Below are 23,335 nucleotides of genomic sequence, written 5' to 3'. Positions count from 1 at the left end.
GTGGCTAAGATGCCTTTGCAGATAGAATTGGTTACTTCATCCCACCTGATTTCCAGGCTCCCAGGAACTCGGCTGATGTTCATCTTCTGTCGGGCCAGTAAAGGCGCCAGCTGGCTGAACTCTGTGGAGGGTTGTCTTCTGGTGACCTTTTCCTGAGCGTTCTTCAGCTGCTCCGATACTAATCGTGCACTCTGCGTGTGACCTCTCAAAGTACAAAATGTTTATCTGTCAGCACATGAACAGCTTAGGGCAAGAGAAACGCATCGCCATCCTTATGGGAGGGAAAGCTTTCTTTGTGCTGGCTAATGTACTACTTTTTTAATAATTTGATTGGCAGCTGTAATAGACACCATGATGACAAGAAGATAAGGGTTGCAATCTAGGCGGCGGGGTGATGCTGGGGACAGGAGCATGATATGGCATCTGTCACCTCCAGATTACCAGTCAGCATCCAGCCCACAAGAGCGCTTGTCAAACCGCCCGACATCAGCCAGCGGGAAGAGCCGAGCATCTGTGTCGCAGCAGGCTGAGGTCTTGTCCGCAGTGCAGATGCAACAGATCCTGCGAGGCAGAAACCCTCTGCCACAGTTGACAGCAACAGCCCTGGCTTTGCAGACTTTGCGCTGAGATGGGGCACATTTAAATAACTCCAAAACTTGTCATGGATGACGATTCTTCTCCTCCTAATGTGTTGTCTGATCGGGGCAGGGAGGAAGGGGGTACGTGCTATGTGGGGTGAGCGGAAAGGTGCGCACACGCCTGTTCTGAGGTGGCTGTTGTTGAACGCAATGGATCTATGCGTCTGACAGGAAGGGAGCTGTAAATCTGGCACTGGCGAGAAATGAATTTTATTTCCAAGGTGTCTCTTGCTCTCTCATACGTGTGCTCACTCTCTCTCACACACACACTCGCGTGTAAGCACGGCTCTCCTTTGCTACAGCCATAAGATACGCAGCTAGCATTGTCTTAATTTTGTATTTACTGAATGGCAAATGTTGTTGTTTTCTGGCACAGGGGCAGGAAGCAGTGTGCATCACAAGTGTAACAGTGCCAAACATCGCATCATATCACCAAAGGTCGAACCAAGGACAGGTGGGTACAGCACTCATTCAGAGGTACAAAATAACGATGTCTCTGAAGGCAAGAATGAGCACAGTCACGGCAAGGCCTCCAGCCGAGAGAAGAGGAACGGTAAAGTGGCGAAACCGGTGTTGCTCCATCAAAACAGCACTGAGGTTTCTTCCACCAACCAGGTGGAGGTCCCTGACACGACCCAGAATTCTCCTGTGTCCATCAGCAGTGGATTAAATAGCGACCCGGATATGGCAGATAGCCCAGCCGTCACTGGTGTGTCCAGTATGGCTGTAGCATCAGTTATGGGAAGTTTGTCACAAAGTGCCACCGTATTTATGTCAGAAGTCACCAGTGAAGCTGTGTATACCATGTCACCCACCTCCGGCCCAAATCAGCACCTTCTGTCCTCAGATGCAGCTGCACAAGGACTGGTACTTGCTGTGAGTTCAGATGGACACAAATTTGCTTTTCCAACAACCGGCAGTTCGGAGAGCTTGTCGATGCTACCCAGCACTGTCTCTGAGGAACTTGTGCTCTCCACAACTTTAGATGGAAATAGAAAAATTCCAGAAACCACCATGAATTTTGACCCAGACTGTTTTCTTAACAATCCCAAGCAAGGGCAGACTTATGGTGGAGGCGGTATGAAAAGTGACAGCATCAGTACCAACATAAGGCAGTCACCCACAACGGAACGTAGCTTCAACTTCAATACAACCCTCACAAAAGAAATTAAAACTGAGGACACCTCTTTCGAACAACAGATGTCCAAAGAAGCATTTTCCTCCACTTCTGCATCTAACACTCTCACCCTCACTACTGGTTCAGGTTTGCTTCCATCTGGAGGAGGTCTGAGCCCAAGTACCACCCTGGAGCAGATGGACTTCAGTGCCATTGACTCCAATAAGGACTATTCTTCCAGCTTCAATCAGACCGTCCAGAGCCCTCATGTTCATCAGACCCCTTCCCCCAGCTTCTTTCTGCAGGATGCCAGCAAACCTCTTCCCCTTGAGCAAAACACTCACAACAATTTGAATGACACAAGTGGCTCATTTGTGAACACGTTAGGAATCCCCAGTGTGAAAACAGAGTCCTCATCCCAAACCACTTCCAACTGTAACGGCACAGTAGAAACCAGAATAGAGTCCACCTCTTCTCTCCAGCTCATGCAGTTCCAAGCAAACTTCCAGGCTATGACTGCAGAAGCTGAAGTTCCCATGGAGACCTCCCAGCAGGCAGAAGGGAACGAAAATCTACTTAAATCAGGGGATCTTCAAGCCTGCAGCACAGAACACTACTTGCAGCCCGAGGCCAATGGGGGTATCAGGAATGGGAACAATCTCCCTATTCTCCAAGGAAACATGGTACAGGGACTCTATCCTGTGGCCCATCCCAGCTTAAATAACTCCTCCAACATGGAGCTTAACTTGGACCACTTTGACATCTCCTTCAGCAACCAGTTTTCTGATCTGATTAATGATTTCATTTCGGTAGAAGGTGGGAGCAATGCTCTCTATGGACACCAGCTGGTGTCAAGTGACAGTGCCGGACTGTCTCAGCCTGAAGACAGTAACAGAGCAACCTACAACCAGGCTGAAATGTGCATTCCTTGCTGCAGTCCTCAGCAAGCCAACATGCAGCTCAGCAGCACAGAGAATGGAGCCAGCACGATGGCATACATGCATGTGGCTGAGGTGGTCTCAGCAGCTACGGCACAAGGCACTCTGGGGTTGCTACAGCAGAGTGGGCGCTTATTCATGGTGACAGATTATTCACCAGAATGGTCCTACCCTGAGGTGAGTCTAGGGCTTTTACTCATTAATGTTTACTGCCTTATCTTTCATTGCTTTGTTAATAAGGGCTCCCAAGAACTGTTTTGTTAAAGCTTTGACAAGGCTTTCAAAATATTTCGCTTAGCATCCAAGCATCCAAGACCATTTGCATGTCTGAGCGTACTTTTAATTACGCACTTCATTACCCTGACAGGGCCCTTTCTTCACTTAGGAAGCATCCGAACAGAAATGTTTTGTTTCATTGAAAAGCAAAGTATTTCCCACATGATGGCTTCATGGTACTACCTAGCCACGTTACAGCCACAGAGTTTGCAAACTGGAGCCGATCCTTACATCTGGCTCTGATGTTCTTAGAATAATTCCTGACTTGCATTGCCTTAATGAGTTCAGCATTTACCTCCATCCCACAGGCTATCCAAAATCAGTCACGTGCACCACAAGTTAAAAATGTCAGCAGCACAGACTTTTCTGACGTGAAGGAATGCTGGAGGAAAGAGGCTGTTTTGAGCCAGTAATGGAGAGGCAGGTTGTTTTGAATAAAAAAAATGCTCCTTTGTGTTTTTGTAAGCCCAGCCTTGGAGCACTGTTGCATCTGTTACCTTGTGGGGGTGTATAACTGCTCAGGAAAAAGATCTCTCTGTTCCCGTTGACTAGTGCTATCTGATTATCAGTCCTGTGATGCCACCCCCAGTAAGCGTGCATCTGACACCACTGGATGGCAAGTTTGCTAGTGGGTGAGGCTGCAGAAGCAGCCAGTAATAAGCAGGTGAGGTGGCTTTAAGCTTCAGCTGAATGATCCTGCGACAGCTCCAGGACCACGGTGTTCCAGGAGCAGGCGATGAGTTGGCATTCAGTGGCTCTAAGAGGTCACGTACTCTGCAGTATGGGACTTGGTGTGAAAACATGGGCGTTCACTCTGCAGATGGAAAGAAACTGAGGTTGCCAGCATGCAGGAATGGCCGATGGGCACTGGTGAAAAGCCTCCTCCAGGAGTTTCTGCCCACCATTTAGTCGCGCTCTCTCTCCAGACAAGTCCATCGTGGCCAGCGAGGTGGCGGTGCAGGCTTAGGCACGGTGGGCAGCTGAAGGCATCCTGCCACTCGTTACTGCCTCCCTGGCCGTTTGCCCAGCCTGCAGCTGACCGGGAGATATGGGACTGTCTGGGGCAGGAGATGCCCAGGGGCCTCACCTCTGCCAGCTGCCAAATCCAGGGTCCCCTCTAAGAGACAAGGTGGTCACTGATCATCTACCCCTCACCACCAGCTGGAGTTTACCTTCTCTCGCTCTTGGTGATAAACTGGGTCTGAATGTGCCGGTCTTGCTTCTCTGGGGTATAATAGAAACTGAAGCGTCAGCACTGTGGTGGTCAATAGTAGTGTTGTCTAACTGGCTGTTTAACATGCAACAGTAATGCAATGATGGCCTGTTAGCAACTGTTAGAACCCAGGTAGGCTTTGTTTGCAAGAAGCACAGTATTTCGGGGGCGTTTGGCTACATTGGGCTACAGACACTGCTTCTGCCGTACCTGTTGTCCAGACAGCCAGTCTGACTCTTGCTCGCTTGCATTAGAAGGTCCCAAAAATCAACCAAAAAAACCTAACGGCAAACCTCCGGCCTTCCCGGTGCAAATCCTTCTTTCTTGCTGCCACCGTGGAAACTTCTTATTTGTCATCCATTGCTACGCTAACGACTCGCTCGACTCGTGCTGGCAGAGCGTGTTTTATTTCTGTTTTACGCAGACCACAAGGCCTAATCCATCCGCGCAGACCCACCAGAACGTTTCTCAAAGCCGAGGCAGGTCCAGGATTGCTTTCTGGTTGCGTGGCTTCGTACCCGGACCTCGAAGGCTGTCGTTTGCAAGCAGCTCAGAGCAGTACCCCGGCTGCTGGGTTTCTTCAGCTGCTACGCAGCCCTCGCCGCTCGCGTCCTGAACTCGGGAAGGATCCCAGCAGCAGCTCTCCCGTCTCCAGACGAGTTCTTGCCGCGGGCGGAGGGGGCTCTCGGCACCCAGCGCTGCGGGCCAGGCGCGGGGGTGACTTCGGCCGCCCGGGCTGTCACCCGGCCACAGCCCGGGACGCCTGCCCGGCCGCGGCAGCCGCGTCCCGCCTCCGCCGGAGGGTGCGAGGCCGCCGGCCGCGGCGGATCCGCCTCCCGAGGGCGGGCGGGCCGCGCTCCCGCCGGCGGCCGCCCGAGGGCAGCACGGCCGCGGGGAAGGGACGGGCAGGGCCGGCGGCGCGGCCGCAGCCCGGCCGGGCCGGGCCGGCCCCTCTCCCGGCCTCGCCTGAGCGCCGGCGGGGGCCTGGCCCGGGGTGGGGGGTCTCTGCTGTCGCGGGAGCCGGACCCGCTCCTGCGGGTCTGGGCGCGAATGGAGCTGGTGCGTCCCTGGCCCGGCCGGAGAGGCAGAGGCTGAGGGCTCCCTCCCCACGGGTGGCCCGCGGCGGCGAGCCTGGCAGAGCCCGGGCAGGGGCAAAGGTGTGGGACCGGCTTGGCCCGGGGTGCCGGAGCTGCGGGCGAAGGAGCTCTCGGCGAGCACGGCCCCGTTCCGCATCACCCCCCTGTCGTCTTGCTTCCTTATTTAACCGAGCTCCCGGTACCCAGAAAAGCGCCAGTTGTGCGGCCGCTGGTTTTAGCTGAGGTCTTCCGATGTGGCGGCCTGTCGGATTCGCGGTCCAGCTCCTCTCGGGCTTCCAGGTGTGACTTTGGAGGCGATGTGTCGCCTTTTGTGTCCCACGCGCGCTCCTCCGTTTCGGCAGGGTCAGGGCGGCGATGGCAAACATGCAGCTCGGTTGCTGTGGTTGAGCCATGGCGCTTTTCGGTGGCGAGGAGACGAGCCTGGAGCCTGAGGAGGCGATGGTGGGCGTGAGGTGGGGATGGAGCACCCAGAAGTTACCGGGACCTGCCTGGTGGGAGGGATGTCTGGCCCACAGCATTGATAAGGTTTGCTGTTACTGCTCTGGGAGCTGGCACGTGAGCAAGAGAAAGGCCGGCGGTCTGTGGTGAGGGTCACGCTGGCAAAGCACGGGGCTTGAGTGCATGGGCAGGAGTGGGGACCAGAGCGAGCGAAGAGAAGCAAAGATGCTCTCCTAAGGAATACTATTTGCATTTCTCCACAGTGGGGGGAGACTGGGGCATCGGTGTTGACTGCTGCCGAGGATCTGTGTTAGCCTGGCGCCTCTGTTAGCCCTCATGATGCTGTTTGCCATTCAACCATTTCAGTGCGTGGTCCTCTCTGGGAATGGCTTCTTCTGTAATGCTTTTTTTTTTTTTTTTTCCCCCTCTTTTCCTCACAGGGAGGAGTAAAAGTCCTAATTACTGGTCCATGGCAGGAAGCCAGCAATAATTACAGCTGTCTGTTTGATCAGATCTCAGTGCCTGCATCTTTAATTCAGCCAGGGGTACTGCGCTGCTACTGCCCAGGTAAGGAACACTTCTCTTCTAGAGCTGGTGGTTTCAGAGCGAGTTCTCAGCCTAATAATGGCATGTATATGCCTTGAGTAAACTCATGGACCCATTGTGAATGATAGCACATAAACATCGAGAAGCTTTTCCTTTTTCTTTGACCTATTTAATGTGAGAAGAGCAGCTTAGGATCTTGGTATGTCACAACAGATCACAACAAATATTACTTAGAAGCTCTGAATTAGCTTTAAAATAATTCTAAGCATTTCTTTAGTTTTGAAGTAGCAGTTTAAAGAGCAACTGTTACTCAGGGGTGCACTCACTGCTCTGCTGACTCTTAATTTGCCTATATTCAGCAATTTGTCCTTGGTACTTACAGGATGAGAACACCTCCAACCTCCCTGCAGAGATTTTCAGTAGTGCTGGCCCTCCGTATATGACTTTTAAGTGCATGCAGAGTAACTTGATGTTGTCGTTAGGCCCCAGCTTCCCACTAGAAATGCAGTGAGGCTGGCTAATCTTTAGGAACACATGTGATTCTGCCTCCTGCCAAAACAACCCATTAGATGACTCTTAAGCTTACAACCTTCGTGTTTGAAAATACAGATTGGCATTTTGGACTCTTCAGTTGTTTAGTCACAAAAATATTGTCAAACGCCCCCTCTCCCCTCATTGCATCTGCTCTCAGCCTGCTGCTTAGCACATGGGAGATCAATGGGATAATACCTAGCTGTCCATTTCTGCGGGGAGGTCTCTGTCTTACCACATGCGCTTTCCTTTCAGCTCATGACACTGGGCTTGTGACTTTGCAAGTTGCCTTCAACAATCAGATCATCTCCAATTCTGTGGTGTTTGAATACAAAGCCAGAGCTCTGCCAACCCTGCCTTCCTCCCAGCATGACTGGCTGTCCTTGGATGGTAAGAAGCATGCAATGTTCTTTAACAAAGCTCACCGAATGGTAGGACTGTGAATGAGAGGAGCAGTTCCTGGTGTGGGGGAGGGATGTAGAGGGGCAAGTTTGTGCTGTGGGGAGGGTCTGTTGCACAATTAATCAAAGACCTCTTGCTGAAATTTCTTATAAGTTCTTTTGATGTGAACAAAACGTGGCTGCATTTGATGGGAAGGAGACAAAGGGGAGTGTTTTCTTAGTCTGAACAGAAAGCCGATTGTTTCCCCAACACAGGGACTGCCCATCCCTAGCAGGAGAGGAGCATCTACCCTGCAGTTGTCTTCCCTGAGAACTCTGAAACTTGACCTTGTCTGGAAGAATGTGTATTTACATAAGCAGGAAGTGGGAAGATGGTGAGGCAATTTAAGGAATGAAGGGACTTTAGTCAGCTACTGCTGTGATGTCCCCATCCCACCTTGTTACCTAGGAGTTACCAAATGGGGCAGATACAGATTCTGTCAAACACTTGAGAGCTCTGTGCCAGAGCAGTCTGCGCTAATGGCAAGCCAGGCACGCTCTGGCACATAACAGCCACAGTCAGCCTTTTTAGGCTCATAAGAGCATCCCTCGTGCCTTGCAGGGATGAGATGGACACCCTAATAGCGTTAGCTCTTAGCCAAGCAGTTGGCAGAAGAATCCATGATTGATCAGAACAGATCTCTGGTACCTAAATGTCGCACCAAGGGATGGGAACACAGGCTCTGGATTTGTATGGCAACTCTGTGCTTGCGAGTTTTAGGTTCAGGTTTACCTGGTAACCCTGTGCCCCCAAAATGCATTTTGTAAAGGAGCAAGAAGAGAAGGGAGAGCAGGAGAACTTAGGAGCCTGAAACATTCATTTCCCTTCCTGAGTGCGATTGCTAGAGAGTCGCAGCTTCCAACTCAGACCAAGGAGATGCAGGGCGAGAGCTGGTTTGTATGACAGGCTGGGAGAGGACCAGTAACACTGCTTTCATCTTTCTTCATCAGAGGGAGTCAGCTGCTAGGGCAGTGCATTTTGTGGATCTTAGCAAAGTCCCAATGCTCTTGCTTGGTGACCCATTTGCTAAGTGTCTATTTTCCCTGCTAAATACAGGAGACAAATACGGTAAGGTCAGATCCTTAGTCTTCAGAGATTTCATAGCTGAGAAACTAATATTAATGTTACAAAGTGTTACAAAAGAAGCCACAGGAGTGGTTGTTTGCACAGGGCCATACTGAAGGCAAGAGAAATAATGAGCTAATATACTGATGCAGTTTGTTCCTCAGTCAGTTAACCTCATCCTATTTTGTCTGTCAGCTGCAGACATGGTAACTGTAATACAACACACGCTTTGGGAAATCTACCGTGGATATTACTTTTGACACCAGTTTAATGCCTTTAAAACACTGCTATCATTACAAAGATTTGAAGCATATGTTACTGTGGTGGTGGTGTTATTTTCTATCCTTGATGGACATGGCAAATACTTAGAACTGCTTTACTTTAACTGGAGAAATACTGAACAGTTTTGAGCTTAATTCAGGCCAGCTACATGTCAGTGTAGGCAGGTGCTGTTTGAAAGGTTTTTGGTAGGCTCCCTCATTCTGGGAAGCCTTGACAGAAAAAGCTTTCTTCATTAAAACATTCATTAGATGCTTTCTCCATACCATTAGCAGCTGTGAGCCTAGGGACTAGTCATGTGAGTCAAAACTGAGCACCCTGACGCTGCTGATAAGAGCATCCGCCATTCATCTGTAAAACGTGAGCGCCAGGGGCAGGTGAGGAGGAGCCAGTTCTAGCTGGATTCTGGCAGAGCGGTGTGTGTACGTGTGCAGAGTCTGAGCTGATGCTTTTGGAGACAAGTCGGGGGAAATAATAAGAAAACAGAATGTCCTTCAAAGTAGCGTCAGGCATTATTTCAGTGGCACAGTGCCTGTACCTTCAGCTGTTGAAGGTTATCCATCAATATTAGCAGCGGACTGATGCGTCCTTCCCTGGCTCGCCCCCTCCCTGTAAAGTCACACAACACAAACGTTTAGTTTGTTTCCGCTTTCTGGCCTGTAGCTGCTGTGTTTCTCATGCCACATGCAAGAGGGGCATTTCAAGGAAGTCAGGGCGACACTGCTTCCAACGTTTTGTAGGCATGAGCAGAACGGAGGCAGATCACTGTGGTTGTTGCAGGAGTAAAGAGAGGTTTGTGACTTGGCTGTAGAGGCATACTTGCAAACAAAAATGGAAATAGCTCTTAAAGATGAAGTGCACATAGTCTCATGTTCAGCATCAAAATTGAGCTGGCTTGACTTCTGAGTATTGGAAGAGTCTGCAGGTGCTTTTCATCTGCTACTGAGGCTGCACATTGCGTGTGAAGTAGAGCCGATACTGATGCGATGGAGACTGATATTCAGCTGTTAGCAATCTCTCCAGTGTGGCATGCAAAGTGGATAGGTTTTAAAACCCTTGTGCTGGTGAATTCAGAGGAGCTGCAGAAGGTGGCTGAGTGCTGTCTCTGGTGTTCCTGCAGTTTGTCTGGGAGCTCCTGGTTAGCGGGCAAGCTCTCAATTAGAGATTGTTATGATGTGGTGATGGTGGAAGGGAGGGGGACTGCAGCAGTGAACAAACTAGGGCATTGCTAACAGGGAGGAGAAAAAAAAAGTAAAAGGACCGCTGCATTGCAGAGGCCCTTCAGGGAAAAAGACTGAATAATTACACTAACCATGACTTATCAGAAGCCTCTGCCTTTATGCACCGTGCTCCAAAGGGAGCAGATTACACTCTTATTTAAAGGACCAGCAACATCTTCCCATTTATTCTTAGAGAACAAATGTTAGCTTAGCTAGCTAAGGTATAAGCCAAAGTGAGTTGATTCTATCACTAGAATAAATACACAAATCCCTGTCTTCTCTGTTTACTTTAATTGCCCTGCTTCAAATCCTTGCCCTACTGCCAGTTATGTAGTCCTGAGGGAAGGTTTTCAAGGAATATTTGTAGTCCCAAAATATTGACAAGAATTTTAAAATTCTTTTTAATTAACTCAGTGGAACACTTTGAGTTCATTTGCACTACACTGTTAAAACACAGTTAATGATTCCAGCTAGTATGACCACTGCAAGAGGGGCAGAGTTAGCAGTCAGCCATACCCCAGGAACAGCATAGTAAGAGGATAAGCAATTTCCATCTTACGTAAGTTTAGATAAACAATTGTCTTCCACAGATCTCTTTAAAATAAAAATAAAGGCATCCTATATGTGAACCATATATTTTTCAGTTACATTAAGACAAAAATTAATCTGCCGCCTTGGTTCAGTTCTGCAGATACCTGAAAAACCTTTAGCCTCTGTTTCTGTCTCAAGGAGGCAAGTCTTTAGCTGCCTGACCATGCCCAGCTCACAGCGTAGTGCTTCCAGTTTCTCTGCAGGCTCCTGCTGAGAATTCACTGTCCACTTATAAGGCTTGTGTAGTTGTTGTATGCTTTTGCAGTAATTGGCTGTGCTACACAGGCTGTAGCACAGCTCCGGACGTAAAAGGGCAGACAGCAGTACCTCAATCGGGAAAGGATATGGTGTAAACAAAGCCAATAAATAAAATAGGTATGTACCTAAAATTGCCGCTTTCGGGTACAGAGGGCTCCCAGTTAATGCTAAGATAGTAGGCACACTTGGAATCACACCTCTCTAGAAGTTTCCAGATTTCAACAGAGATGTGTTAGCAGAGAACCATCTGACACCAAGCATGCAAAACCAGAGCGCCACAGTGCCCGGCAGGAAAAAGTGAGCACAAATTTTTTTGCATGCTGAGCAGCTCTCGGTGCAGACTCAGAGCAGAGACGCTGCTCGCTGGGGGACATCGCTGTACCTTCTGTCACAGGGGCATGCCATGAGATCCACGCAGGTGCCTGTGCAGCGTCGGAGCAGGATCTGCTTCCGCCTAGCAGAGAGCAGCAGTGGTATGACGTATCACGCTTCCTTCTTATAAGCACTTATAGCAACTTTTGGTTTAAGTTTTTGTAAAGGCAGGTACTTCTTATGATTATTCAGGGAACATTTAACCAGTGCCTGTATGGCTCGGGGTCTGGGAGAGATGCGATGAACAGGAGGGCATTTTGAGTGAAACAACGGAATTGTGTCTCTCAGAGAAAAACATTTCATTAAATAATTTCCTGGCTTATAGCAATTGCTGCTCTTGGAAGTAGTGAGCTTGGGGCAAGGATAAAATCCCACCTTTTTGAGCATAGTGTTGGCCGTTGGGATCAGGGAGCAGTACTGCAAACCACTGGAGAGCGTTGTGAGACCATATCCCACCATGCCTCCTCTTTCTAGGACTGTATGAAGCCAAGTGAAGGAATGGGCGGAGAAGGAGTTTTTAAGGGGCAGCACATTGGGTGGCCATCCTCTGAAGGGCTTCTTCCTTTTTCAGTGTCTATGCTGCGCTATAAAGGATAGCGCACCGTCTTCCGAACTATACACAGCCACGCTTGTTTTATTCTGAGTTTTCCTTATTTTACCCCACAGATGAGTTGGATCTTTTACAAATGGTCAGTGGACACCAGCTGCTGATGTTCTTGCATATTTTTTTCTAGTTAATTAGAATAGCAGTGTTCTTTCTTTTTGAAGAAAGCCTTTCTTCTTCTTATACAGGAAGCACTCTCGTGTGATCCTGATCTCTGATAAACTTGGCAGCCTCTTCTTTTTTCTCTATAAAACTGATAGGTTTCAGAAGCCGTGTGCTTCTATAGCCATTTGACCTCACTTTGCATTCATTGTCTGTAGAGAGGTTCTCTTAAGAAAGAAAAACAAAAAGCAAATGAGACCCCCTCTGAACTGAAGGACAGAGGTCTTCTGGTGACAGATGCGTGACAAATTAGAAAGGCTTTTTAGTACAGATTTCCAGTGGAAAGCAGGTATGTTTGCCCTCCACTGAAGTCTTTGCTGCTTTCAGAAAGTGTCTGTAGAGGTGACGTTTCCTTGGCATGGGACATGATCAGAAATGCCAGGGAGGCTCGTATGAGTGCTCCTTGGCATTATGCTTATGCATCTGCAGGAAAGAGGTGGGGGAGGAGTATGTGCTGCCATAGGGACCCCAAACAGAACTTAGAAATACGGGCAGGCAACGTGTGAACTGATGAGTCAAGTGTGTATGGGATGGACAAGGGTGTGACTGGTACTGAATGCAGATGGTGCCAACGTGAGAGAGCATAATAGGCAGCCTTTCAGCTACTGTTGGATTCTCAGTTTAAGATGTGGCTGTCTTTCCCAGCCCGAAAACATAAAAAAGCTGGGGGGGGGGGGGTGGCTCACTCGTATTAGCGTGACGTGGCTGTACGTGTGGCACCCAAACTCTCGTTTTGGCACGCAGGAGGTGGATGGGATCACATGCATTCAAGTTACCTGTGATGGTAGAGCGTGTGCATGCTACCTGTGGCATTTCACAGTCTGACAGGTACGAGATTCCTGTAAAGCAGTGGTAAGCGTGCAAGATGGTAGATGTTCGTCACCAAAATCCATGGAGGATGTCTCTTTACCGGGACCGGATGCCCTTTCTAGCATGCAGATGTGACGAGATGCAGACAACAGTTTCTTGTAGGAGAGACGCATTCAGCATCGGTGAGGTCCTTAGAACTGTTGTTTCACAGCCCTAAGAGACTTTCGGTAGAAAAAAGTCCATGTCCATAAACAGTAGCACTGTTTATCACTCCTCTCTCCACCTGGGTAGAGGTGACTGTGTGTTTAACTTTACGGCTTGGATTTTACCGTAAAAGATTATATATTTGGGTTCCCTTCAGGAGGAGGGATGAATGTCTTGTGCCGTGTTCCAAGGCTGCGGTGCAGCTCACCAGGACGCATGAGCGTTGCTACGGGACGTGCTTCCTGAGGAGGAGGAACTACGTGGTGAACTCCAAAAGTTTCTGTTCATCCTCCTCTCTTCTTTACTGCCTCCTGGTCAGCGGGGAGGCTCTGCCTGTTTTGTTTGTATTCCTGCTGAGATTTGTTTGGGTTTTTTTTACCTTTCACACACCATGGTTAAGGCCAGGCTGCTCTGCTACAGTTCTTTCCGGGAGCCTGTCTTCTGTGGCTTTGACTGCACTTCCCAGACTACCCTCTTCTATTTTGGCTATAATGGGATTGAACTGAGGTGAGGAGCGTCTCCTTTTCTGTTCGGGATGATGTCTTTGGAGCCAGCCTGCCTTCACGGTCAGAGACCGGCTTCCTCCGGGGAGCCCGTGTTTATTCTCGGGCTGATGGCGAAGCATGCCCCGCCGCCGAGGCGGGTTTCTGTTCAGAGCAAGTAACCGCAGCGACGTTCTCTGGGCTTCTGGCTCGGGTTTTACCGCCGTGGCAGGGCAATTAGCGAAAGCGTAATTATTTTGCGCGCGGCGAGACGAGGAGCACTGCACGCCAAGAGCCCGGTTGCTCGAAGGTGACGCAGGTGCTTCACGTCCCGGCCCTGAATCACTCCCGTTTCCCGGAGCACGCCACGTAGACGCACGTTGCCGGAGCGGCTGGGCAGAGACCTGCGGTCGCCCACCCGGCCGGGACGCCGGGTAGGAAGCTCGCTCGTCGCTTTCCCGGCTGCTGCAGCGGGGCAGGCGGCCGGGCGCACCGGGACCGGGGCCGGGGCCGGGGCCGCCGAGCACGGGGCGCGCCGTAAACACGGCGGCGGCCGCCAATGGGGGCCGGTGACGTCACCGCCCGGGGCGGGGCCCGGCGGCCGCCGGCGGCGGGGAGCGGAGCGGGGCAGGGCCGGGCCGCCCGCCCGCCCCGACGCAGACAATGGAAGGCGGCGGCCGCCGCAGCCGCCTCCCGCTGCCCGCAGCAGGCCGCCGCTGAGCGCGGTGGCGGGGAGGCCGTCGGCCGGGAGGGGGGGGGCTGGTATCCCTCTATAATGGCGGCGCCGGGCGGCCCCGGCGTGGGCTGAGGGCGGCGGCGGGACCCAGCGCTCCGTCGACCCGGGGCTGCCGTCGTCGTCCCGTCCCCGCTTCAGACGCCCCGAGCCCGGCGAAGCGCCTCTCGCTGCCCGGGCGCCCCGGGGCGGGTACCGGCGCCCCCGGTACCTGCGGGTGCGAGAGGGGTGTCGGGCGCGGCGATGGGCCCTCGGCCGCGCCCGGGGTAACCGGGGCCAGCGCCCCGCCGGCTCCCCGCCCCTCGGGCCACCGGAGCCCCTCTCGGCCGTCCGCTGCCGGTCGCGCCGTCTAACTCGTCGCGGGGCGACGTCGCCCCGTGGGGCGGGCGGCGGCCGCGGAGCCCCTCCGGCAGCCGCCCGCGGCTCCCGGGCGGCGGGCCGCCCCGGTGCGGGCGAGGCACGGCGGCCGCCCGCCCGCGGCGGGGGAGGTGTGGCCCGTCTCGGCGCGGAAGGAGCCGCAGCTCTCCTCCCAGATGCTGGGCCGCGCCGCCCAGCCGCCCCGGAGCCAGCCGCCGAGCGGAGCCCGTCTCCGGTCCTGCGGCGCTGCCCCCCGGCTCCAGCGCTCGGGCGGCCGCCTGCGGCGGCATGCCGCCGGCCGCTGAACCCGGCTCGGCGTCGGCTCCCGCGGCAGGCGGCAGGACTGCCCCGCTCCCGAGGTATGCCGGCCGGCGCTAGCGAGCCCGGGCATCCGCGGTCGCAGAGGTGCGGGGCGGGCGGACGGCTGAGGCTGGCGCCCGCGCTGCGGTGAGCCGGAGGAGCTGCGGCGGGCTGCGAGGATGCCGAAGACGCCGGCCGGGTCTGCGGGGGAGCCCGCTCCGTCCGCCCCCGCTGCGGAGGCTGCGCCAGATGCTGGCCGGAGCCTCCGCTGACGCCTTTGTAGACTCCCGGGTCAGCGCTCTGGTGCCAGATGTTGTCTGTTTATTTACCTGGAAGCAGGTAGAGGTACTACGGAGGGGTCTGGGACCCCCACCCCGTGCAGGTGGATGTGCGGATGCGACCAAGTACTGCTTCCAGTAAGTATTGCAGGATGACGCGTCGAGCAGTATTTGTTGGGGTCTAAATCTGCATGCTTCTGTCTTGTCCCTCGCTCCGCTGTACTTACAACGTGAACGCGCGCCTTTTTAAGCTCGCTGTTCCTCCCCCTCCTTCTCCCTGTGCCCCCAGCTGTGGGACGCGCTCGCGTTTCCATCTACTCGCCCTCCCTTGTCGGTCCCCAGCCCTTCCAGGGCGATGTTAGGATGCCGGCTCGGGGTTGGGACAGTGCTTTTACTGTAGCATCACGCACGCAGAAGGACGGATTACCTCCTAACACCTCTAGCTCGCAATCTCGTGTTCTGAGTTGGTACAGCATGGGATGAGGTCAGTAGCCCAAACCTTCCCTGAGGAGTTTAGGGATTCTTGAAGCACATGCCTGCTCCGTGCCAGGTGATTGCAAAACTTGTTTTGCAGGGCGCCTCATCAAAAAGAGTAGGACTAGGAAGAGGAATTCAGAAGGCGGTGTAGGCCACTCCCAGTTTAGAGATGGGGTAAACATGACTGATGTTTGACTTTTTGAAAGCTTCCAGTGAAGGAGATCTCAGTCTCTTTTGCTGACCTGGTGTTTAACAGCTTTGTAGCTTGTAGCAGTTCCTGTTCATCTACTTTTGCAGCAAATAGTGATCATTTTGTATCGTTCTGCTCATCAGTCTGGTGATTTCTGGGTGACTATTTTGTTTCTTGAGTTTGCAATTTTTATGAGAGAAGTCTTGGGTCAGAATTTTTACCATACTTACAGTACCATAGCACAGATACTGCATAGTGCCCCAGGAGGTGCTTTTTTTCCTGTTTATAGCTCCTTTAGCATGTAACCCTTGGAGGAGGGAGTCTCCATGAGCAGTGGGTAGCACTGTGCAGGTGAGCAGCAGGCAGCACGTCTCCTAGGCTGGCGTTCTTTGCATACCTCTAAAAGCACAATGTCTTTTATAGTGTTGGCACCTAAGGGAAAGTACAGCTAATTTCTGACCTGAGATGCAGAGAGTGACCTTAGGCAGGCAACTGTTTTTATACAAATTACTAAATAGCGCAAGAAGTGACGTCTTTAGCAGTCTGCCCTACCTATAAAATACACCAAGTCCACATGGCATCTCTAAAACCTTCCCTGGTTTGCTGCAGTAGCTGTTCCTGGATAGCGTGAAAATCTTGCCATGCCTAAGCTCTGGGGAAGAGAAACCTGGAAATAAAAAAAAAAAAAAAAAAAGGCAGCAAGTGCTTTATCGCTGTTGGTATAGAGACTGCCACTTGGGGAAAAAGTCAGCCTGAGCCACCCCCCTTCTCCTCTTCTCTAGTAATGGCATGATAAAGAAAAGTAGGGGCAAGTACCATCTTTTGAGGGAGCACTGGCTGCTGGGGATGATAGAGAGGAACGGGGTAGTCCCAGATGGCATGGGAGCAATAGCTGAAGTTGTACAGTGTTGGAAGAGCTATGGGGAAAGCATTGCCAGTGAGAAGTCTTGCTCTGGTAGATGGATAAATGGTTTAAAATCAATGACAATGCCTGCATGTGCAGGTCTGGATTACTTTGTTTTTCCTGCCCGTGCCCAGTAGTGTTTATTTCTTCTGTGAAAGAACGGACCTTCATCAGCTGTCGCTTAGGTTCAGAGTGTAAATACAGTGTTTTCCTCATCTTGTGCCTCAGTAGTTGTGACATTTCTCACTAATCAAAAGGCCTGGAACTGACCTGCCTCACTAGCACAGATACGCATTCGTCTTAGAATGTTAAGTAAAAATTTTAAGTGCTTTCATTTGCTGGTAGAGACCATGAGCTGTAACAGCTCACTGCTAAACAGAGCTTTTTGTAAGGCGCATTGAGGATGCCACTGCAATTTCATTTCCAAAAATGATGACACCTCAGAAATAAGTACTAAACCAGATCAAACTGATACTGCAACATGGAAGGTGTTCATAGTTTTTGCTGTATAGAAGAATTGAGCAAGATTTTACGGGCAAGTGACAGATGATTTGTGAAATAGGAACAGAGCAGTGGCACTCAGAGAAGTGATGTGTCCTTAGACTGCTTCCATCCCCACCCACAGCTTGCACTGGATGAGAGAATATGGCGTGTCTGACTTGCTCTGCGAAACAGACAAATGTCTTTGCACTGCATGGTTTTTTTTTTTACAGCGCTCAGCTATCGCACTTGTTAAATTCAGCCTGCGTGTGTTCACACAGTGAAGGTTGTAACACAGAAACTGCAGCTAAAGAAACTGCATGTGCTGAGAAGCCGGCGCCTTCGGAGTGGCTTCTTACCTCCTGAGTATTTAAGCACAGTACTTGGGAACACGTGCAGATGCAGATCTCGCACAACACTGTTAGTTCAGTGGTTAGAAGTCTGCAGGGAAAGAATTATATTCTGAACAGATACTGCCCCGGTGGAATGTGCAGGAGATCGTGCGCCCTCATCCTTTAGCCCTTCCAGTCAAACACTGTCTGTCATCTAGGTTGTGCAGTGTGGTGAAAAAAACCAGACCTCCAGGTGAGAGTGTAAAAAAAAAAAAAAAAAAAGAGCAGGTAGTATAGACACTGCTCACTGCTAAGAACTGCTGATTTATTTTTCATCACTGCAAAGCAGTGCTTCCTCTAACAGTTCTGGCTGCACTGCCATGTCATGAGTGGTACAGACAGTTTCTTGCTTGTTGAAGCTTGCTTGCTGGTTGAAGCTTGCTTGGCAAAAGGATGAAAGAGGAGATGCTTTTGGATCTGTACTTGTCCAGTAAGCAGTGTGCAGAGATGAGACAAGCAGCTCTCTATGCTAATTGCTTAAACTTGGCTTGTCAAGCAAAGGAGGTCTTGCCACTCGCTGCTGTATGTTGGTATCCTCTTAGCTCCATACCTGGACGATAGTGGTGTTTCGGGTAGCACACAAAGAAAGTGCAAGATTTGAGACTCGATGTCCGCTAACATGTGGCTTTACTACATTTTGTAATAAAGCGTGAGCAGGAGCCAACGGCTTGAGCCAGTGCCCACCCATTGGAACACTGCTTGCATAGCTCAAAAAGAGAAATAATAAATACAGTGTCTTTGAAAGAGATCTTTGGGTTAGAAGGTGGGGAGGGCCGTGCAGAGGAGTGGGCTATCACAGGGGGGCAGGTGAAGTGTTGCACTTGTGACTAAGCTCTGCAGTGCAGGCGTTTCCCCCAGGTGTGGTCCTGGGTTTTCTACACCATTTAGGATGGGGACTCCACCCTTACTGTTATTAAAGTCTCGAGTGTCTTGTCTCCTGCTGGTAGGGTGACATGGCTGAATGAGGGAGTGGTAGGTTGTCTTTTGGTAGTTCTGCTGGAACTGTCCCACTCGGTGCGTAATCGCAAATCTTTCTGGTAGCAGCCCTGCTGTCTCCTCGCATGGAAAACACTTGTACAAAGTTTGCAAGTGCTGTGTTTTAGCTTCCCTTTTAATACAGGGTACATGCAGTCAGGAGGGGTCACAAGCTGTTAGCAGGCTTCACAAGGCAGGTGCTTCTGCAGTCTCAGGTGAAAGCTTGTCTACTGGGCATAAGTGTGCAACTGTACACGCTGTAGCTCTGTAAAATGCTAACTGATATAATTAACTATGCATCCTTAAAAGACTCGTACCAGAACAGTTTTGCATCTTTAGGTATGTTTTGTCCATAACTTGCTATTGTTACTGTAATCAGTAGTAGGCTCCCTCTGAGTACCAATTAAAAAGAAGCTCGTTCTGCACTCAAATGATGGTTCATGTTTTAGGGAAATGAGTATGAGAGGCAAACCAATTTCTTAGTAGGGGTCAAAATCTGACCAAGCAGCTCTTTCCAGTCTCTCCCTGCTGGGACAGTCAGGCTCCCCTCAGGCTGCTGGTGCTGTGGAGCAGCCCAGCGCTGACATGACACTGGAACAACTGGTTTTCTCAGGAGGACCGGACCCTGAAAAAAAATACCACCATGAATAGTTTTGCTGCGTTTCCTAAGCTTGGTTTTGAATCCATGGGATAGCTTCTCGCTCCCTTATGAAGGGCTGAGGACAGCAGAAGTGAAAATTGCTTTGTGTGTGATGGAACAGATCCCTAAATTAACGCGTGACCCAGGGGTGCATTGGGGCTTGCAGAGTTTCACAGAAGGTGCAGGGCAAGAGGGGTGAAGCATAAGCGAGTGGATGCGTGTAGCTCCATCAGATCCTGAAAGCTTCAGAACTCCCATCAGGTAAAGGCAGCTGCTGGTGGAAAAGTTCTGTGAGAGCAGGTTGTCCTGCCTTGCTGGGACTCGGTCTGTTCACAAAAAAGGCCCTTAGGGCCTAAAGCCACCACCTCTTCCTGTTATGCTAAGGAATAATGGTGAAAAGTAATTTTGATGTTATGTTTTTATTGTTAAATTTGAAGAATAATAATGTCCAGAAAAGATACAGTGTTCAGAATGTTTTCTGTGAATTTATGAGGTGTCTTGGAGATACACCAATGCGGTCGTTTTCATTACCTTCAGGGGAGGCAGCCTTGAAGAACAGCTTCAGAAACCTTCTCTGTGGTTTCTTAAAGAATATTGTAACATTTTGCTCAGATTTATATGTGTCGTGGTTTAACCTCAGCCAGCAGCCAAGCCCCATGCAGCCACTTACTCACCTCCCTCACAGTGGGACGGGGGAGAGAATCAGAAGGGTAACAGTGACAAAACTCGTGGGTTGAGATAAAGGCAGTTTAATAGGTAAAGCAAAAGCCATGCAAGCAAAGCAAAACAAGGAATTCATTCACCACTCCCCATGGGCAGGCAGGTGTTCAGCCGTCTCCAGGAAAGCAGGGCTCCAGCACACGTAGCGGTTGCTCGGGAAGGCGAATGCCATCACTCTGAACGTCCCCCCTTCCTCCTTCTTCCCTCAAGCTTTATATACTGAGCATGATGTCCTATGGTCTGGAATAGCCCTTGGGTCAGTTGGGGTCAGCTGTCCTGGCTGTGTCCCCTCCCAACTTCTTGTGCCCCCCCCAGCCTGCTCGCTGGTGGGGTGGGGTGAGAAGCAGAACAGCCCTTGGCTCTGTGTAAGCACTGCTCAGCAATAACACATCCCTGTGTTATCAAGGCTGTTTTCAGCACAAATGCAAAACATAGCCTCATACCAGTTACTATGAAGAAAATTAACTCTATCCCAGCCAAAACCAGCACAATACGTGATGGAGAAACTCAAGAAAAGGAAAAATTTGCAAGCCTTAATTTTTTGGCTCACAAAAAAATCTGAAATTTTATCATCAAAAGCAGAGTCCTGGGGTAGAACCTTAAATATGTGTATACGTTTGTATCCACGTGCATCTTTGCTGCCTTTGGAAAGAGTTAGGGTGCTCCCAGTACAAGGCGTCTCCTTGTGCTGGGCTGGAGCTGTTGAGATTTCCTGTATAATGCAGCAGGAGAAAAGCTTATTTTGACAACAGTTTGTATGCTGTTGAGCTCTTGTCTTCAGTGCACTGTGAGATAGATACTTGTCATGAGATCTTCTGTTGAATATGAGACAGGAATGTGGAAACTGTGTTCCTGTAACTTCATTGCCTGCTAAGCAAGTGGCTCTACACAAACCCCTGAAGTGAGCAAGACAGAAAAGAGTGTGACTAGCAAAAGAAGAAATAATGAGGGATAAAGAGTCTTGAACTTCTCTTAGAGCGATACCTGTAACGTTCAGCCCTATGGCTTTTATAGCCCATCCCTTAATTATTGCAAGGTAAGTCACATAATACCAGACAGCTTGTCTTTTTTCGTTTGCAATTCATTTTCATCCTGTTTGTGGTGTTCGGGCTTTGCTGACAGTGCTTTTTTGGCAATTAGGGTTCTCGCAGGAAAACGCGTTGAGAGTCAGCAGAACTGGGTCAGGTTTGGTCATGTTTTCTTTACCAGAAAGCATGGTTGTCTTTTGCAGTGGAGCACAGTGCTTAAAAAAATGTGTTGTGACATCATCTGTTACCTTTATGGTTGAGCTGGAGAATCTTGTTTCAGACCTCGGTTATGTTCAGTACATAACACACACACACACACGCACGCACGCAACCCTTTGATTCCCAAAATGTCAGAGGTTTTCTTTCTGTCTAGTTCCTCTAAGTTTTACACAGCTGTAGCAGTCATCCTTCTATATAGGCTGCTAACATAGATACAGATGCGTCGGTTTTAAAGACAAACTGGGTGTATTGCATATGACTCATGTGGCATGTAAAGCTGACTGTTTTTGACCCTGTTGAACCCAGAACTATATAAAGGAAGGATATTTTCATGTCAGTTTCTGTGGTACAAGTTGTACTTTTATTTTCAACATGATGCTGTTGTCCTTAGGGATGAAGCTGGCCAAGTCTTATTACTGAGAATACAGAAATGATAATGTTTTGATACAAACTGGCAAACTTGGGACTTACAGAATATTGATTCCTAGGAGGTCGCTTAAAGACTTACCCTTTAATTAGGCCCCTGCAAAATCTTAAGTTTTGAAGGTACAAGATCATCTTTATTCTTTGTAACTTAATTTTAATGGGGTAGGACTAGTGCAGGCTGGTAAAATAGTTTAGAAGTTCACCTGCCTGTGGACAGTTATACTGAGAGATGCTGCAAGAGTGCAGCAAGAGGAGAGTGTGTAGGAATCGGTATTTGTATGTGGTTTACTTTGGGGAGCCTAACTGAAAGCAAGCAGGTTCCCTGGCCCTGGCCCAAGCAAGGAAGGAAGGAAGGAAATGGGCTGTTTAGGGGGTTGAATGACCCAGGGATCTTCCACACAAACAGTGACGTGTGTTGTTCCTGGTGCTGCCTGGGCAAGGCATCTGTTGGCTTCTTAATGGTGTGTGAACTGTGCTGACCGTGGTCCAAATGCCATTAATCCAGCATGCGTCCGGGCCTCCATGTGGAAGAAGAGGAGCCTTTCGTCTCATTGCTGAGTCTAGAGGGAACCTTGGGGGAAGGTGTCCTTCCCTTTGGCTGTTCCTCTGTGCTCAGGTGTCCTTGTCTTGTTTTGTTAAGGATGTACCAACTCTTGCAGCATAGCTAGTTGCTGCCTTCCCTTTCCTGTTCTTGCTCACTCTCTCTCTCCCACCTCCTTTTTTTTTAATTTTCTTTTTTTTTTTTGGTAGACTAGTGCAGTGTACACGCTTCAAGTGACCAGTCGCTTTTGAAGGGGACACCTTGGCGTACTTGATACCACGGAATTTATTATGGAAACACTACACATAAATAATTTTGAAATTGCCATCAGTTGTGGCTTTGTTCAGGCTGCTTAGGTAGCAAGTTTAATCACCTGGAAAATGGGCGGCATAGAGATACTTTCCATGCACTACTGCCCCACTTACCTTATTTGCTGCCTGGAGTTTTCTAATCCAAGGGTGCACCCTGCTGCTGGGTGAGTGCCGGCAGTCTCTGCTAGGTGTGGAAAGGCCTTCCTTTGCTCTGTGCTGGTGCTCCAGAATGTTTGTTTCCACTTCCCATTTTACTAATAGTGGCATATTTCTCGCCTGCCCGTAGACTGAGCAGCGATTTACGACCATCTGTGAAAAACACCATTGTCTTGGTAAGATGCTGAAGGTTACAGGTTTAAGACTCTGATGAGTTTATAATGTCTGTCCTTCAGACTCCTGTTGAGTCAAACAGATGCCCTCTACTACCCAAAATCAGGTTGTCCTGCCCTAAATATTTCCTGGTAGCGCTGTCTGGGTGTCTGAATAGGAGTACGTGGGAGCACTAGATGCTGTTTCAAATTCTTTTCATAGAAAAGTTCTCTACTTTTCTTTGGTTTAGTGTCTCCATCTGGGGACACTGGTGGTGACAGACGTCCCTTTAGTAACTTCAGTCCTCCGACGAGAAGTACCGGGAAGTGTTCAGTGTCATTAGCTTGGTATCAAGAAAGGTGGAGGCTTCACTCATTAGAGATTACAGAGCCTAGGGAGAAGAGCCTGGAAAATGGACACAAATGTGGGGCCCTCCATTTCTGTTCCACAATGGTTTCAGCTTGGGGGAAAAAAAAAGGAGGGAGGGGGGAATAGTAGTCTGTACAGTGTACTTCTTCATCTCACTGGAAACATTTTCTCCTGCTGTTTCTGGCTGTACAGAATAATTACATTCTTTTGACGCTAAATGGGCAGGAGCAAATGCCCGGTATCTTGCAGCCCTGGGCTTGTTGTTCTATAACACTAGTTCAAGCCAAATTTCTTCTTTTAAAAAGATGCTAATTTTGCCTATACATAGTTGAAGGCTCAGATACGATACCTGGCGTGTGTTGCTACTCTTAGCTCTAATAAAATGCGAGTGCTGGCCACCCAAC

The 23,335-nt window shown here is 50.0% G+C and overlaps 1 protein-coding gene across 12 annotated transcripts in view; it reads left to right on the top strand.

Annotated features, from left to right (window-relative positions):
- CAMTA1 (calmodulin binding transcription activator 1) overlaps window positions 1-23,335 on the top strand; it is a 325,997-nt gene that overhangs the window by 271,863 nt on the left and 30,799 nt on the right. For 10 of the 12 annotated variants that reach the window (XM_030017247.2, XM_030017244.2, XM_030017243.2 and 7 more), the window contains 3 exons: window positions 1,015-2,870; window positions 6,158-6,284; window positions 7,050-7,184. In XM_030017247.2, the coding sequence (XP_029873107.1) occupies window positions 1,015-2,870; window positions 6,158-6,284; window positions 7,050-7,184 (2,118 nt within the window). Of the gene's footprint in view, window positions 1-1,014; window positions 2,871-5,377; window positions 5,393-6,157; window positions 6,285-7,049; window positions 7,185-14,573; window positions 15,089-23,335 lie in introns of those variants that run through there. The other 2 variants (XM_030017251.2, XM_030017250.2) reach the window with 2 other exon arrangements.

The sequence above is a fragment of the Aquila chrysaetos genome, chromosome 6 (assembly GCF_900496995.4).
Source record: "Aquila chrysaetos chrysaetos chromosome 6, bAquChr1.4, whole genome shotgun sequence".
NCBI lineage: Eukaryota > Metazoa > Chordata > Aves > Accipitriformes > Accipitridae > Aquila > Aquila chrysaetos.
The sequence above is the reverse complement of the archived record's forward strand: the minus strand, read 5'-3'. Positions and strand labels throughout refer to the sequence as shown.